At 40.1% G+C, this 18,545-nt stretch overlaps 1 protein-coding gene across 2 annotated transcripts; it reads right to left on the reverse strand.

The window, feature by feature from the left end:
* Nucleotides 1–6,680: 6,680 nt before the first annotated feature.
* On the reverse strand, nucleotides 6,681–18,005 carry ZC2HC1B (zinc finger C2HC-type containing 1B). 2 transcript variants are annotated; one of them, XM_088522770.1, is made up of 8 exons: nucleotides 17,865–18,005; nucleotides 15,697–15,761; nucleotides 13,528–13,647; nucleotides 12,364–12,502; nucleotides 10,938–11,068; nucleotides 10,213–10,255; nucleotides 9,611–9,689; nucleotides 6,681–6,857 (listed from the first exon to the last, which is right to left on the reverse strand). In XM_088522770.1, exons 1-8 carry the CDS (start codon nucleotides 17,899–17,901, stop codon nucleotides 6,833–6,835), a joined length of 639 nt encoding a protein of 212 aa, XP_088378896.1. In that variant the 5' UTR covers nucleotides 17,902–18,005; the 3' UTR covers nucleotides 6,681–6,832. The 2 variants fall into 2 exon arrangements, with proteins under 2 accessions (XP_088378896.1, XP_010220795.2); XM_010222493.2 differs by having other exon boundaries at nucleotides 10,213–10,321.
* Between the last annotated feature and the right edge of the window lie 540 nt (nucleotides 18,006–18,545).

An 18,545-nucleotide genomic window follows, 5' to 3' on the forward strand; every position in this document is an offset into this window, starting at 1 on the left:
TAGGAACGTTTTCTGGGGGATTGTTTTTGTGAGTTTTTTTTTTTTTAATGAAAAAGCTATCCCAGATGTTTTCAAAGTGCATTACGAAGAGGGTAGATCCATTCAGAATAATAAACAAGCAGCTCAATTTTCATACTAGTATTAGTTTTTAGCATATGGCAATAGTAAGATTAATGTATTTCCCTCAACTCTCTCTACGTTTTTGTTTCTTACATTTCTGCCGAACAACTGAATAAATGTCTTCACTAGAAATTCGAAGTATCCATAATGGGCATAGTCAAATTATGGCTGCTGTGGTAGGCAAGAGAGGGTTAAGGTGAATGGGAAGAAGTGGGGGCAGGGAGAGAAATCACAGAAAAACATAGCTTTAATGGGCCATAAATCACTGTAAATCTATACAAGTAACAAATTGTTAATATGAATGATTTATGAACCTCACATAGCTTTTAATGTAAAGCACTTAATTACTCAACTTTATGTTTTTTTAATTTAAATCAAAATCATTCCAAGAGGAAATTTTATCTCCTTGTTTCTCTCCTATAAAATGAAGGAAATCACTCTTGTGATTATGTTTAACTAGATTTCATTTTCTGAAATGCACTATAGCTATGTGCATCTCCTGCATTATTCCTAGGGCTGGAAAAAAACTACCAGTACTACCTGATTATATAAGAGATCTCTAGTATTCGTGGTGTTTTCAAAAGGGGAAGTGAATAGCCTCAAAGGTTACAATAAAACATATCATTTCCATTCAGAACTTGATTTGTTGAGATATTAGACATTGGTCTTACTCTAGTAGAGCATTTAAGCAGTTACTTAAATTTAAACCTGTGTTGGCTCAATGTCTTGCTTGATTTAACACTCAATAAAAATAGTACTTCCTAACCAAGAGGCCTTTAGTCACCCTTCTGTTGATAAGAATGGCCTCTGTTTAGTCTGGGAAACAATTATTAATTACAGCAATCCGAAACCCGCATTCCTTGACAAATAGCCAGCCCTGGCAAGGCTGCCTATACAGGGGCCTGCAGCCAAACTGAGTCAGTGTCCATCCCAGGTGCCCAAGGGTTGGGGCAGGCCCCTCACCCTCCTTGCTCAGCACACTATTCAAGGCCACTATCTGTGCGATATGAAACTTCCTCAAAATTGTCACTGACATCAGTAGGAAAAAAAAAAAAAAAAAAAACATTTACCATTAACTTTTGCTTCCTTCAAGCCAGGACACTGGGATTCTGTTTGTTGCCTTTGGTAGGTTGTCCACATTTGTGCACCTATATTTCCAGCTGGGAATGTGTTGGTGTCCATTCCCCTGACAAATAGAATAGAAGAAATTACAAAAATACATCTCTCAGTAAATTACATCATTAAAAAAAAAAAACAGACAGAATTCGCTTTCTTGCCTAACCCATATCTGTTTAAAAGAAAAAAATCTTCCCACTTTCAGTATATGGTATTATTATGAATATATTCTTTTGCAGCTCAGACAAGCAGAATTCCTGAATCTGAACCAATGAGCTCATAATCTGAGATCTCCTTTGTCATTCAACCCATAGAGAATTAATAGTACTTAGTCATCAATACAGGCATAGCATGGAATAAGCATGTTTTCTTCTCCCCCATTAATCACGGGATTTTTTACAGACAGTTTCAAATAATCAGGGTTATAAAAATGGTTGCTATTTTTATATTAACAAACTATGCTGAGAGATGTACTGTTTTTACAAGTTTATCAGCATTTGAATTTGGGAAAATTGAAATACTGCATTTCGTTCCAGAATATATATTTAGATACACTGTTGACCTTATTTTTTAAATGATGAAAAAGAGTTTTTTGGCATAAGACAAAAGAAAGGAATTTTAAAATGATCCTTTTAATAGCAACAGCAGTAGGAAGAGTGGGTAGTTGTGTATTATTGTCCAGTTAGTAGTTGTTTAAATTATAAATTCCCAAATAGCAAAAAAGTTGGAAACGACAGTAAATGCACAATGTACTAGTCTATCATACTTTTTTCCAGACTTTTAAAGGCATGTGTATATTCTTTTACTACATTGTTCTTCCTGTTCATACAATTTGTATTCACTTGGCTTCATTCAAGATTACGCGTTTTAAAAAATAATGCAGATTCTCATAGCACTGTCTGATCATTTTATCATTTTCCTTTGTGCTTCTATAGCAGATGTAACTAATTATTGAAACATTTGTCCTTGAATTAAAAGGTTCTGTTAAAGAGATATGAAAATACTGAGCTGGAATCATGACCATATTCTTTGAGCTAAATGCAATGGACCAGCAGGCTGGCTGACAGCATCCTGAGCTGTGCAAAGACAACAGGATCTCAAATTGTTCTGAAATCTAGAAAGACACTTTAGGGAGAGATGCTAATCATATAGAACTACTGGTTAAAGAGGGAGTCTCATTAAAGTATATAGCAAAATATTTGTTTTAATTAAAACTTTTTAGAAAGCATATTGCAATGTTATTTAAAAGTAAAAACAGACAAGCAAAATCTTAAATATGTAATAATGTTTGCTTTAATCCTATTAATCCATTCAGAATTATTTTTCAGGATTTTTGCCATTTTAAATATAGAGAAAATTGACAACTAAATAATAACAATATTAAAGTTATTTCAGAAGGTCATGATTACAGAAATAATTGTTTTATTTTAAAATTCTCAGAACTCAAGATGTGATACTTACTTAAAATAGAGTTTTGCATATTTTTTGTTCTTTTTATTGTCAGCATGTCTGCAAAACCTTTAGTAATCAAGACTCATGATTTTTTTTTTCAGAATCTGTTTAAAAAACAAAGCCAAAAAAAAAAGACTCATCTTAAATTGTTTCTCTAGGCTCTAGCTATTTCGGAAGTTCAGGAGAATGAGCACAATAAACCCATTCAGCTGTTTCTTATATTAAATTATGGTGAAGAGCAAGCAGCACTTCCTTGCAAGCTCTCCTGGGCTCACCTGGTTGCATGATGGAGCCGCTTGCTCCTGCAGCCCGCCGGGTGCTGTGAGCAGCATCACCGTTGAGGAAGCCGATGGGAGCTGACATCGAGTCACAGCCGGCGATGCCAAGGACGCGCTGGGGAAAAAAGGCAACTACAGCTGTGGCTGATGCTCCATCCCTCCTCCCTTCTTCCCCAACACAAACCAAGTCTCCTCCTCAGGGCAGGGAAGGTGCAAAGGGGAGCCATGCACAGGGAAGGTAGGATGGGACGTGGGACAACAGCTGAGAAACCCAGCTGAAATACTTGGGAAATGCTGGTGGTCGGCAGCTCCCATTGGGTGGGGAGACCACAGCTCTCCAGATTACTGGTTGACTGCAGTTACTTCACCCTCACCGGATTCAGTTTTCTAATCTGTAAAACAGGGAGAGTTATCTTTTGCTACAGTTTTGCCTGTATAATGCATATATAAAACCAGAGTGAAACACTAAGGTGCTCATCAGTATCCCATATATAGCACACACAAAAAAATACTCGAGTGGTGCATATCAGACTTTTTTCTCAGATTAGCTGTCACCACTTCATCTTACAAATTCACAATGTGTCAATAAAAGCATGTCTGTCTTAAAATGTGGTTCACTCTATACAAACACAACATGCATGTGGTCAGATTGCAGAACTGCAATATATCTCTCTTGGGTTCTGCACAATTCTATCTGAGTGCATAATATGCAATTTATATTTCTCTTCCTTAAATGAAGACAATGATCATGTTATAACTGTGTCCCAGCACCATCATGCAAATGATTTAGAAAAGATTATCTAGGCTGCATTCGTTACAAAATGGTTTAATCACATTAAACTACCTCAGAATTAATTCTGATCTGTCTCAATGATTGTTCCCTAATGTAATTTTGCTACTGCATTTTGCCATGCTACTTTTTGCATTCTTTATATAGTACGCTATTATAACCTTAATATATTGCTGTAACCATAAGCAAAAATTCTCAAAGAGTAAAGACAGAAAGGTGAAATTTCACTGGTCATTTCATTTATGCCTGCTACTTCACAGATGCTATAATCATATAGGCTTCAAGTTCTGCTCACACTCAGGTCAGCAAGAACTCTGTGGTTGAAATCAGCGTGAGAAGCAGCATATCCCTTCACTCAGGTTAGGTGGAATACAGTAAAATTCTTATTTCTCTGCTTGAAAACTGTTATCAGTCTCCAGGAAATGCACTCATACAAACACAACATTCTGTGCCACTTTTAGAAGAAAAAAAAAAAAAAAAAAAAAAAAAAAGATCGTGGAGACGTGTGCCCCAGTTGAGCATTGATTTGCAGAGCAGAAAGACCTGATCACATTCTAGCAAAAAAACCTCTTAGGAGATCTTCATCAGGGTATCTTACCTAACCTAGAATATATAGAAATAAAAATACTGCTTTATCTAGGAGCACTTGGAAATCTGTAGAAGCAAAGTCTTATATTGCAGCTAAACAACAGGATTAATATGATCATATGATACTGTTAAATGGACAAAACTTAGTAAAACAGTTGCTCTCATACAAAAAAAGTACTCTTACAAAAAAAAAAAACAAACAAAAAAAGAAACAATGCAAACCTGACAAGCCAACGTAAAGAAGATAACATGTTCCACAGAATCAAAGAACTCTATTAAGTGTATTATATTTCCCACTCCACGTACTCGCTTCTTTTTTCTTTTTTTTTCTTTTTGATTGTTCCTGTCCAGAACATCCATTTTCTTAACCAATTAATTGCTGTTAATGCTCAAAATTTTCTAAAGCCTGTCTGAAATGTGATGGTAAGTTTCATATATTGACGATTCATTCATTTCTGCTAGCAGTTTTTTTTTTTTTTTTTTTTTTAATTTCTTAAGGCAGTGTACCTGTCCCTATAGCTGAACTTGCTGCAAGACCCTGGAAAGCTTTCTCTCACATCAACAAAAAAAAGCAACACAGGGAAAAAGTAGGTGGGGGAGAGAACAGCCACAGTATAACGTTGCCTAAATTTTGAGAGCTCATTTATTTGGCTGTAAAGGAGAAAGACTGTGATAGAATACGATGGGGTGTGTTTGTGTTTTTCTTGATGGTTTCCTGTGTGTTTTGTACTTCCTGGATTAAAAAACAGGTTAAGAAGCACTGCCTTATTATATGTGCCTAGTGTATGTTTCCAAATTCAGCCTAGCTATAGCAGGGGCAATTATTTCAGTGTTCAGCCTTTGTATATTTATCCAATCACACTATTAACTAGACTCTAAATACAGGCTTAAGCGAACTCTATAAAATCTATTATTTATTATTACTGTGTCCAACTGCTTTTAATCATCATTTGCTTTATAAACATGTCATGTCCACAAAAATTCCTTTTTAATTAAAAGACATCACTGGGAATTGCTTGGCTAAAACATTGCAACAGCTGAAGTTCATGCAGGGTGGTCTAAGTAATAGACCAGTAATAATCTCATAGAATCATAGAATGCTTAAGGTTGGAAGGGACCTCTAGAGGTCATCTAGTCCAACCCCACTGCACACGCAGGGTCACCTACAGCACGTGGCACAGGACTGCAGTCAAGTGGGTTTTGAAGATCTCCAGAGAAGGAGACTCCACAATCTCTCTGGGCAGCCTGTTCCAGTGCTCTGTCACCCTCACTGTTAAGAAATTTTTCTTTAAGTTCCTGTGGAACTTTTGGTGTTTCAGTTTGTGGCTGTTACCTCTAGTTCCATCAGTGGCCACCACTGAAAAGAGGCCAGCACCATCCTCCTCACTGCCTCCCTTGAGGTACTTATAGACACTGATCAGGTCCCCTCTCAGCCTTCTCTTCTCCAGGCTGAACAGGCCCAGCTCCCTCAGCCTCTCCTCATAGGGCAGATGTTCCAGGCCCCTGATCATCCTTGTAGCCCTGCGCTGGACTCTCTCCAGCAGTTCCACATCCCTCTTGTACAGTGGAGCCCAGAACTGGACAGAGCACTTCAGATGTGGCCTCCCCAGGGCTGAGTAGAGGGGCAGGATCACCTGCCTCAACCTGCTGGAGATGCTCTTCTTAATGCAGCCCAGGATCCCATTGGCCTGCTTGGCCATGCGGGCACACTGCTGCCTCATGGACAACTTGTCATCCACCATGACACCCAGGTCTTTCTCTGCAGAGCTGCTCTCCAGAAGGTCGGTCCCCAGCCTGTACTGGTGTCTGGGGTTATTCCTCCCCAGGTGCAGAACCTTGCACTTGGCCTTGTAAATCTGATCAAAGAGGAAAAAGGGCAGTGTGCCTCCTCCATATTTGCGTCTTAGCAATCATTTTCTGATGGCAATTAATTTTTTAATGGGAGAATGCAAATTGGTTTTAGTTAGTCAGATCTTTAAGTTCTTTAATGCTGATGCACGGTGTGCTCAGCTAGTCCCACCATTTACCCCTTTTACCGAAATATGCTATGAAGTTTGTACATTAAGTTCCACAACTCTCAGCTATCTTACTCAATTGGTCAAAGCAAAACATTAGGAAAAACTGCATGACACTGGATCTTCCTATATTTTGTTTAAACCACTGGTAACATTCTCTTTAATGTAATCAATTCAATTCAAGGAAGTGAATAAAACATTTTAAAAAAAAGCTTTTATAAGAAAAGCTTTTTTGTAAAAAGCTTTTGTAACTTATAGCTAAGAAAGAAAAAACAAAGTAGGACAAGGAATTTCAGATTGCTTACTTTATTGTTACCATGATTGCATATGGTAACATTTTGTTGTTATTACTATTATGTTCAAGGTATTAAGCTGTGACAGCTGTGAGAGGAAGAGGTGTTGGAGAACTGCATTCTTAGGATCTTCAGTAATGCTTGAGAGGAAGACCTCCAGGTCCTTGGTGACCAACCACTTTATTTTCTGTTGTGCGTTTGCAGTCTGTAAGTGACAACAAGATACTTACTTATCCGTATAGAAACACCATTTATATTTACTTCATTTTACATATAAGATTAAACAAAGGCAAATATATGTGAAAAAGTTTACTTTTCAAAAATTTAGACAACAGTTAAGATCTTTCAGAAAAAAAATGTAAATTTTTGACATTTAACTTTTTATGACCTTACATAATTCTCTCTGGAAGTGATCTAGACTGTCTTGACATATTTTCTTCACCTTTTTCCTCCCAAAATCCTTGTAAAATTTTACAAATGTAACCCTTTATAAGTTAGTGAAATTAAGTTTATGGAAAAGTTAATTTTACTCAGCTACCTTTCATACCGACAACAAGAATAAGGCAAGTCTGGCATCTGGTTGTTTCTTTTACTGCCTTTCAGATTTAATATTCCTCAGAGAGATTTGCACTGCTGAAAGCCACTGTTTCTCATGGCAGCTTTCTCAGCTAAAATGCGCTCTTGGTTCACGCTGAAACTGATCTCGTACTAGCCCGGACCCCATCCAGCACCTGGCAAAGTTCAAGTGCTATGGAAAATGCAGTGGTATCCAACAGCCCACAAGCAGATCCTTCATTCCCAGACTGAAAAGTTGATTTCTACGTTTCTAGTTACAAATTATTTCCTACGCATTGGCTAAACCTGCGTCAGCAATTTGTAACAGAATACATGCTTGCTATGTCAATTCTTAAAGTGGTTTTAGAGCAGCAGCAACCCAGATATATTCAAGACAAAACGATGACACTGAAAAACAGATATCCCCTTTTGGGCTCTGCACACGAAGACGCGAGGTGAAACACGCTTTCCTCCCACTTGGCATGAGTCCCCCAGCAGATATCAAGCACAGCATAAGTCCCAGGAAGCCCTCCCAGTTTGTAAGACTTCTTTGGTACAGTGTTATAAAGCACAAAGTGCAATCCACTGCATCTTCATTCTGCTCCTTTCATCTTGACACCCTGGATTTGTTCCTGTTTCTCTTCCATTGCCCGACTCCTCAAGCTCACCTACACCTGTTCTACAGCAGTGCTGCCCTGAAGCAGATGGTCATAGCGATCCTGTCGTGCTGGCTGTCCAGTTTGCTGATGGGTTTGCTGCCAGCAGTGGCGGCCCCAGCTTCAAACCACTCTAAGTGCCACAAAACAAAAGCAGTGTTCCTGAAAACAACAGACTTTCTACCGAGAATGCCCAGAAGAACTGTCCTCACTACAATGAAAGCAATCCTTGGAAGGAACATTATAGAGATATTTACCTTTCCCACAGCTTCTCTGAAGCTGTGCCCATGTGTTTGCCCATCTAGGACTAGCAGGGTTGAGCCAAGGATCTAGTTCACTCTCCTGGTCCAGGTTCTGGGCAGTGACACAGGTAATGGGACACTGCTGGGGACCATGCCATCTATCCTTCCTTAAACCATAGGGATCTCCAACCACCCCATTGGCACACTTCAGCACGGTACACTGGGCTAGGTATACATTTGCTTCTGACCATGACTTATCTTTAACGTAAAAGTGAAGAAAGATTGGGATGTGATCTTTTTATATTCTTTTTATATATTATTTTACAATGTGTATTCTCCATTTCCATTCATCAGATTATTATATCTATATAAACAGCTTGACAGCCTGGACATGGGTTGCTTTGCATTATCCCATTCTACAGCCTGCGCAGCTTCTGGAGAGAACTCCACACCTTAATAGCACAATTTGACTGAGATTTTGGTCTATTAATCGCTAATAAGCCATTAGAAGAGAGAAATGATAAACCATTTAGAATAGAGGGTGGAAGGAAGGCCTGTGCACTTGTCTAATAACTGGTATGGGGAGGCAATGCCCAAGATGCAAAAAGCAGACAGGAATATGAGAAGGAATAGGCACTGTGTCAATGCAGGGTAGGAGAAGAAACATTGCCTTTTTATTGTCCCAACAGGTTTATGTGGATGTTATTCTGTATTTTGAATGCTAATGTGGATGTCTAATTCATGGACCTGCTTGAGACATGGGTTGCCCCAGACCTCTTTAAACTTCAGCTACAACCCCAGATCTGTGTGACTTAATTGCTGGCAAAAGTGAGGGGGCTGAGCATGAAGCTCCTTTGATCCTTTGGACAGAATGTCTCTGGCACCAAAATTTTTGTGCACATTACTAGTCATCCCAGGGTCTAAGGACAAAACAGTCTTATAAGCTCATCTTCCAGGCTCAGAATAACTTGTCAGCTATAGGAAAGCTTTCTTGGCCACATTCCCTGCCTGGATCTCATTTTTTGCTGTGAACAGTTTCTGGCAGGGGTGCAAGAAGCTGATCATCGAAGCCATTCCCTTGCAGCACAGCACTACAACTGTCTTTCTCTGGAAGCCCCTTGTTGCTGCACTGACATGGCTCTGCGTGGCCATGTGTCTGTCTCAGTTGGAAAACGTGGCCACAACAGGAGGACACAAGGCCTGCAAGAGAAGCTTGCACTGTCAAGAACCAAACACTTTTGAGATGGCTGTTACTACAAGGATATAAGCACTGCCTACTTCAGATGGAGTTGCCCCAAAAGCTGAAGAGCATTTAGCACCAAAATAACTCCGAACAGCCTGTAGAGGGGACATGAGGAGTTCTGCAAGAACTTTTCAATGCAATCTATTGCTTTAATTACCACAAAAATGATGTTAGCATAAACACAGCACCAGGATATGGCATATACACAGAAGCCGGTGAGGTCTTTCTATGTTATTCTGTTGAAATAAAGAGCATTCCTTACCCATGATCTCCTGACGTTTTTTTTCCAGCAGATGCACCCAAAGATTTCCTGTTTTTTTGCAGCACCCCAGGAGTGGCCTCTGTAAATAATTATTTTTAAAATGTATTGGCCATAAAATTACTATATAAGTGAATTCAACATGTATCAAAGATATTGATTCACGGACTAAGAGATGTATGTATTTTCATGCACATGTTAATCTATAAATAGCCTTTAAAATAACTTTGAAAAAAACCTTTTAGTTACAAACTGAGTAGGTTACAATTATTGGTAGAAGTGAATGCTAGCAAACAGAGAGAGTCTTATTTAAAGGGAACCATTTTAGGGACGTGGTTAATGTTATCAATTTTAAGAGTGAATTGGCAGGGAGAAAGTCATATCAACCCAACAACATTTAAATGCAAAGCAGCACTAATTTCTCATCTTCCACCTTGCCATTGGAATAAAAAGGCTAGGATTTCAAGTTCTTGACTTAAAAAAATAAAGTCCAATTGAAGTCCAATTTCTGTTAAAAAAAAAAAAAAAAAAAAACCTTTACCACCTCCAATATACCAGAATTTACTATCAGACAAATTTAAATATGTCTGAATACTACTCCTTACCCGGCCTAGGTTCATTTGTATTGCCAGCTTCTTGTGCTCGCTTCTGAAGCAGTGATAACACAGCACTTGTTAAGGTGGGATTCTTTTTCTGAGTCACTGGTTGCTTGCCCTAGTAAGAGAAGAAGACAGCACAGTGCACACTCAGATCTAGCAAAGGGCTTTTGGAACCTGATCACAGCTCTCCAAAACACTGATGAAGCAGCACTAGGAAGGGCCACAAATAAGGTGTGCCCTCCTTCCACTAGGAAGCTAATCATCCTACTGAAATAGATAAAAGTGAGCTTACATCAAAACACAACCAATTAGCTCAACTTTTCTGGCTCTCCAAGCAGCTGAGCTCCTTAGCTTTATGTCCCACACCCAGGGAGTAAATAAGCTATCAGTTTTTAGAGAACAGCTGAAGAACCTTCATGAACAGGAAGAGCTTTCTCTAGATTTTGCAAAAGCTGCCCATATTTCTGTCTCATTATAACTGCTCCCTGGAATCTGATCATAGAAGAACCTAAATTATTCTATAACTTTTCCAGACTATTGTGTTCTGTCAATTGTGTTCTGTCACTTTCATATCAGACAATAGGTTCCAGTTTCAGGGAACATCTCAAACTTCAGTTTATACTTTGTCTTAAGGTTCTTTCAGCCTTCCTTGAATATGTAAAAAATATGTCTTCACCAAACACTGGAAAATCTGTCTTCTAGAAAATACAAGCACGAATGTGTTTGCTTACCGGAGTCTGTCTGGTGGACTTTGGGCCTGCTGCAAAGGCACGGCGAGCAGCTTGTTCTTCACAAAACTTGATGTGCTTCTGTGCTGCAGCCTCATTAAATCTTCTCAAGCAGTATGGACACTGAATATAGTCTGGTAACAAGAAAAGAAGAAGCTGTGTCACAGATCATACCCTACTGGAGAAGAACTGCCTTCCTTCACTGGTGGTATCACAGGTAGGTGGGAGGAGCGCTTGCACCGTAATGCTTGAGACGCAGTCCCACACCTGGGCCACCAGTCGCAAACAACTGCTTTTAGAAGTACCTTCCTGGACATTAATAAAGGCAAAATATATCACCTTTGTCTTACCCCTTTTCCTTTCCAAACATCGCAATTTCACAAATCGTCAGAAAAAGCAATATTTACAAACAAGTCCCATGTAAGACTACTTTGGAAGACTGGTTAAGATTGTTATTTATCTTCACTAAAACCATTTCCTTTGGACATCTGCTTAGGAAGCTGCACCCAGCCAGCTGAGGCACATCACAGATCCGGGTTTCTTGGCAGAAACAAGTACTTCAAAGTCAGGAGAGCTACGTATAAGTCAGAGCTGGGAGAGCCAGGAAGCAACACAGCAATTAAAGAATTCAACAGTATAAATTCAAAGAGGAGCTTGACCCCAATCAAGAAAGAACTCGTCTCATTGCTTTATTGCATTGCTGTCATGTAGAAGAGGAGAAAGACTAGAGTCACCACAGCTGGTTTTGGTATCAGTCATGAATTCTTGCTCTGTAAATGAGCCGAGAGAAGCGTTCCTCCCTTTATAGCTCTACTGAGACCCTTTCCAAACTTGTTCCCACATTTCATAAATCATGAGAAATATTTGCTGTGTGCATATCTTTCTGAATTCATACTTCCAGCACAGTGAGCTCAGTGTAAAGGCTACACCTGGTATTAGTAGTAAAACAGACCCGTCTTTTTTCCAAATGACTTCCCCTAACTGCACGCTTGGGGTGAGAAGTGGCTAGTTGGAACAGCTACCATGTGGGGTGGTGAAGTCTTTGCACACAGCAGTGATCTGGAGTGGTCAGGGAACACATTTCACCCTTGCTAGACCATGCTACAATCTGTGCTAGGACACAGGCATCCTGGCTCCTCCCCCAAACACGGCTGAGTACGACACTCAAGTCTTCCTGCCTTTAGATGCGCAATTAGTTTTCTCCTCCCCGCTGCCAGCTCTTCACTCTTCTCCTCCTCACTTTAATCCAGGAAATGCAGCTGAAAGACTGTATGGAGTACAGAGTATGGAGAGAGTATGGAGGGAGTTAACGTTCACATTGGGTTACGTAGGTGGGCGCAAAACTGAAGCCCAGCTGTGAATAATAAAAGTTCACTCTTTTACTAAAAATGTGTGCAAGATCAATAATAAGAGAAACTAGACCACAAACCTGGATTAATGCTTGGTGGAGGAGGAGGAGGGAGAGGCTGGCCCTCTTTTATAGCTTTTGTGACTTGTTTGGCTGATTGAATAGCATTAATAAAATCCTCATGGTGCTGTCTCCAGTTAGATTTCCTTTCCATTTGGTTCTGTGAAGGAATCAAAGAAAGATACAAACTTTATTTCCCCCTTGCAAGGGACAGAGAAATGTATTAGAGGGTTCATCAAGTAAATAAAATTTCAAGAGAGAGGAAAAAAAGGGTACAAGCAGAAGAAACCTGCTTTTCTAAGAGGCTCAGGAAAGCTATTCTAGCTGATTTAGCATCTACTGACATCAGCAGAAGATGGTGAAAATAACGATGACTCCAACAAAAGTTGTGGCACAAGGTTGTTTAAGCACAAGGTACTTAAGGCAGTATGACCAAGGCCCCCCCATCTGCTCCATTGTTCAGTCCCTTACTTTTATTCTCAACTTTTCCTCACTTTTCTTTTTAACCTTTGTGCACTTTTGTCTCTTTCTCCAGCTGCTTTTCAAGGGCATTTTACAATGGTAGCCTGCATGGGTACTGAATTGATAATGGTTTGGCATCTCTGGCTCAAATTATATACAAAAATGTACATGTCCATTCACCTCCTCCTTTAAGTATGCATAAAAAAAAACCCTTGCTTAAGTAGGACTTTCTCTCCTCCAACTCCGTAAATAAATTAAATTTGAATACATTCTAAAATGTATTTAAAAACCTTGATTTCAATACTAGTGAATCTCTGCAATTTCATCTGTATAAGAGCTGGGGCCGCTAATAGCTCTGAGGTTTAACCCAGGAAGTCATTCTTGCACCAGACTACCTTGGTTGATGCTGCCTTTCAGATTTCAGCGAAAACTGTCATAGATTTGTACAGTCTTCAAAAATAGATAAAGGAGTATTTTCTAGAATGGAAACACTTGTGTGCCCACAATAGTCATAGTACTTACTACTTTTGTTTCTGAACTGAAAAATATTCTCAAATAGTAACAGCACAGAGAAAGAGAGGAAAGAAAGTATTTGGCATCAGGTCAAACACCTATGTGAGACTCATCCACAACATCCAGGTTTTGTCTCTGGAGAAAACTATAGTGTTAGTTAATGAAAGATTGCAACCTGAGATAATACATAAGCTTCAGCTTTAACTATACCTTTCGTGGGGGCTGCTTTTTCACCGTGGTAATTTCTGTTCCCTGCAGTCTCTGTTTCAAAGAATTGAAGGGCTTGCGCTTCTTGTTAAAGACTTTCTTGCATATTGGCCCATGTCGCATCTGGGATGCGAAGAAAAATAAGCATTTATGGGCTGAAGTCATGCTTTATTAATGGTGTTTCTATTATAAAGACTTTAAAATTACATCTATTTCTATCCGGGGACAGAGAGCTGAAGTGGCTTTTGGGGCAGGGGGCAGGAAGAGGGATGTTCAGGAGTTCAACAAAACTTTTAAAAGTAGTCAAAAAGTACCGCTCTGGTTTGAGAAAGAAGAACTAGAACCCACTTCCAGTTCCCACTGTTCTGAGCCATGCTGGAGGACAGAGAACAACAGATCGAAGCTATGGAGAGGTATCACTCCCTTTGGACTCTCCCCCGCCGCAAGTTCATGTTCTTTCTTGGTTAAGACAGAGAACAGATTGATCCCATTCAAAGAGCTGATATTTACATTATTCGTTCTTTGAGTTTAGATAAGTATTCCAGACCCAGGGCTCCTCTGACAAACAGCACTGTTCATCCCATCAGCACCACTAAAACAGGGACTGTCTGCAGATGAAATGGAGCAGCTGCTTTAACAGCAAGCAGGGACCTGACAATTCAGTGTGACAAGTAAGAATACTGTGTGCAGCTGAAAGCAAAAGGAAAAGAAACTTTAGGTAGATGGATATCCAGGTGCCAATTCTGGGAAAGAGTCATACCTCCCCGCAAAGGAGGTTTTAAGATTCTGCAGTAGTCCAGATTCTTAGCATTAACCTCAGATTTCTGCAGGAGTACGGCCAATTTTCTCTTCGCAATGAACACAGAACACGGCCTTTCATGTCATGGATCGCACCTTTTAGAGCCCATTTACAGACAGTAATTAAAGAGCCCACTCCTATCAGCCTTTGCTTACCCCAGTTCTCAGTCATCTGCCTCAGTTTCCTCATTGGTTTGGCTGTGCTGCCCACCCTCTCTTCCCAGACTTAAGCAACTGCCTGAGCAAAGCGCTCAGTTACAGCTCAGCCGAGCCCAGAAGCACATCCTTTCACTGCAATGTGCATTTCTAAATTCTCATTTCCCTTTGAGCCTTGCTACTCTTGTGCTTCTAGTCCTTATCATGTGTTCCTCAACACTTTTTGACAGCAAAGTTGAAAGAATTCCTCGGCTGGACGACAGGGACAGAAGATACCACTGTCCTGAGCATGCCAGTCCCAGGTCATTCAGGCACCGAGAGGTGTTATGGCCTTAGTCCTCACACTGGTCATGGTGCCAAGCAACCTCTCTCCTCCTTCCCGCGCATAACTGTACATAGCTGGTTTCTCCAACAAAAATGTGGGATTAAACGATCCTGTTCTTCATATGTCTGATTTAAGACACAGCAGGTGGAAATACTCTCAGTAGCCACCGTCACTTAATTCTGCTTTTGTCCTACCTGCTCCCCACCCAGGGTCACTTTTCAGTTATATTGTGGGGTTGATCTGATTTACCACATTGCCACAAATCACTAATCCAAAACCATAAGAGGGAGGAGACTGCAAGCAGAGTCCCCCCTTTTCCCTCTTAAAAAACCTTGAAGTTAAGTTGCTTTAGGCAAATTGTGAAGGCCCCCATTTACTTGAAATCTAGCCACCAGTGACATCAATATGAATCTTGTTACTCGCTTCAGCAAGTTTTGGGCAGAGCCTGGTGCCAATATTGTGTTGTCAAAGGAACTACGTATCAGCTGCTTTATTGGTCTATTTTTCCCAGGGAACCTAAAATGACAACAAATTCTATGTAGAAACCTGGGAACAAAAAAAAAGAAGCTAGTATAGGTATGTTATTTTAAAATAGATATGTTATTTTAATTGTAATTTGAAAAGTTATTTTAAAAGTAAACAACAGTTTTGGGGGAAGAAAGTAAATTAAGATCATACAAGACTTAATCTAAAGTCACAAATATTTTTATGAACTTTTACCCAATCTTTAATCCAGTCTACTCATGAAAGCATTTTTTAGATAATTTGTTTCTTCAAACATGTGCTGAACCCATTTCTCCACTTGCCAGCCACCCCCTCTTTCCCCAGTTCTCACCACCCCTTTCAGCTAAACACATCCACATTCCCAAGAAAGAAAGAAACTTTTGTTTTACCAGAACATCTCGTGCAAAATGTCTTCCACAGATTTCACAAGGAAACAAATCTTGGCTTCCAGTAGCTATATAAAATTCAAAACAGGAAAGTCTTGGTTACACAGGGCTTCTTGACAACAACAGAATCAAAAGGTGGACTTGGTCCTGCTTGCTGAAACCACTTGTGTTGTGAACAAGGGACCTCTGTAGTCATGCTGCAGGGCTCCCTCTTGCAACCTGCTTGCTCTATTTTGCTTGCTACTACGAAGCACAAGTGTTTTTAAAATATGATTGAGAGTTCTTCCCCCACCCCGCTGAAATAGAGAAAAAAAAAAAAAGTCATAAGGCAGGTAACATTAACTCTGGATATCAGACAATCTGTTCTCAAAGGCAAGTTTTTGGTGACCTAGCAGCATTTACAACTTGTTCACGTTTTGCCTCTCTCACACAGAAAGGCTCAGCCTTTCTCCTCCCACCCCACTCTTGTCGGAGGGCAGGTTTCTGCTCCCCCTCTTCCCTAGCACAAGGAGTAAACACGCTGTAAACGCCTCAGCTTCCACCTTTCTTTATCCCAGGAATGTGAAGGTGTTAGTCAGGGTGCAAGAGTTAGAAGTCTGGCAGCTGCAAGGACGAAGCAGCAGAAGCAGCACCAAGCATAGATAGGCTTTGCTGATGCACAGTGGGCTCTAGGAAGGATAAGATTTGTAGTTTAATTACAGAAGTGATTTCTACTCTGTTAGTAAGGATATATATTATAGCAGCAACAGCCTAGCTTAAAATTTTAATACTTAATCATGCCTAAGTTTTCGTAAACCAAAACAACTCAGTAATAACTCCTAGTTAATGCCAGCTGGCAATCTCTCTGTCTCCCAGGGCGCATGGCATGCCCGTTCCTTTCCTAGTTATGACAAGCTACATGTTTTAAATAATAGCATATGGAATTTCAGCAATACAGCCCCACTGCCGGATGTAGCTTTGGTTACATCCCATAGCTTCAACCAATAAGGAGCAAAGCCATCGAAACCAGACCCGACTGTGGTTTCCCCGTGACAGCGAAGCCAGGCATTCCGCCACGAGCTCACAACGGAGAGAGAAGGCTGTTCCCAAGGGTGCTCCACGGGGCTTCCGGGAGAAAGGCTGAAGAGGAGCACGCTATTTCCGTTCCCATTTATTCCTTCTCCCTTGTAAGTCACAGTTAGGGTCCCCAGTTACGGTAGAGTCTGAACTTTTACTACGCCAGAAAGAAACAGCATCTTAAGTGTGTCGTGATCTTCATTCTTAAGACAGATCATTTCGATGATGAGCTAAACAGTGTCCCAAGAACTTGTTTTATAGATGCGAAATTTAGTCCTATGCATCTAAATACCAACTGAGAAGACAGACCTGATCAGTTCAGTCCTATACTAACCACAAAATATCTACATAAATAGATGTCCAATTTAAGAGGGGTCCGTAGCTCATCTAGCCCGTACACTAACCATCTGCTAATGGTTAAACATTTCACCCCGTTCCATAAAGACATGAAAAAGAAAAAAGAAGAAGAAGAAAAAAAAAACCTGTAACTTGCAGAACAGTATTTTCACAAGATTTGGAAGAGATTCCTACTCAAACTGACTCTGTATCCAAATAAAAAGACTTTGTGGTAAGACTTATGAGCTGTTATCTCCAAATTGTACAAAATTACAAGCCTTGTTTCTTACCTCTTCCTCAAGATCTCGCCACACCCCTAGGCATATAGTAATTACTACAGATCTTTATTAGTTAAAATAAGAGAAACAAGGCAATTCTCCAATCCTACTGATCCTACCACTCTATCAGTTTAAATTTCCTTCCCTTCTTGTTCCCAGGCAACATCTTCCTGTGCATCTATGATTCATCTTGGCCATAATCTGCTCTAAAGTGTCTCCCTCTGCCTCTCACGCAGTCTATTCTGCATTCGTCCCCTGCAGGTTTAGGCTAAAAGAAGCTTACTTTGGCAAGCTCAGCATCGCTGAATCGGTGAAGCGAAGCCAGGAAAAGGGTAATCTACTGGAGAGGATTAGTGACTTTTCATCTACACAAAAGCATACGAATTAAAGACACGTGCACTGTTTTCAGCAAAACTCGTTTTGTTTTTTCCTTGATTTTTCTTTAAGTAAATGTCATTGTTGACATTTCATTCAACACACTAAACCGCATCTGTTACTCACTTGTTCCATTTAACTCCTTTCCTGGTAACTGACTCATCTCAATTCGCTGGTTTCTCAACTTTCCTCTTCGGTGCTGTCATCAAGAGGCATGAATACCAGGGGAGTGCCTTCATTGCGCAGATGCCGAGAACCTGCGACAGCGTGAGGTACTGCACACGTTAGCAAATAATCCTCACATTGTGACACAGGCTGGCTCCACCACGGCCTGCGGAATTCAGGACAACCAGGCAGGTGCCCCAGCTACATGAAAGCTCCCAGACTTTGCCTCCCTAGTACTACAGTCATTTTCAGTTCATCTGGTTAACACTGAATCTGTAACATTTCTGATAAAATGGAGGCTTAGCCTAGATGTAAACACTGTATCAATAGTTTTCCTCAGAATATATCAGATTTGTGGACTTAACTATTCATATATTCTTCCAAAACTGTTTCACTTCACCAGCTCAAAGATACTCCAAAAGCCTTCTTCCACTAAAAAACAAAGAAACAAACAAACAAAAGATACTTTTAATTGTTTCTATACATTAAAATGCCTTAGCAGCCCTTCTAATAGCTCCTACCTTTTGAGTACTCACAAAAGAGGAATATTTAAGGTGCTTTGAATTTAGTAGTAGTCAATTCACTCTGCTACTGCATTGATTAGTGCTCCATATGAGAGTGTTAACTTTCAACCCAAGGGCA

Source organism: Tinamus guttatus, unplaced genomic scaffold (assembly GCF_059628265.1).
Source record: "Tinamus guttatus ecotype Peru unplaced genomic scaffold, ASM5962826v1 Tinamus_guttatus_pri_ptg000164l, whole genome shotgun sequence".
NCBI classification, from domain to species: Eukaryota; Metazoa; Chordata; class Aves; order Tinamiformes; family Tinamidae; genus Tinamus; species Tinamus guttatus.

Excerpts from the sequence above, each read along its gene's own strand:
- ZC2HC1B (XM_010222493.2), bottom strand. The coding sequence starts at position 17,901 with ATGAGTCAGTTACCAGGAAAGGAGTTAAATGGAACAA. Across the intron at positions 12,503-13,527 it reads AAAAGCAGCCCCCACGAAAG|AACCAAATGGAAAGGAAATC; the intron begins GTATAGTTAAAG and ends ATTCCTTCACAG. Across the intron at positions 10,322-10,937 it reads AGTCCACCAGACAGACTCCG|GGCAAGCAACCAGTGACTCA; the intron begins GTAAGCAAACAC and ends TTCTCTTACTAG.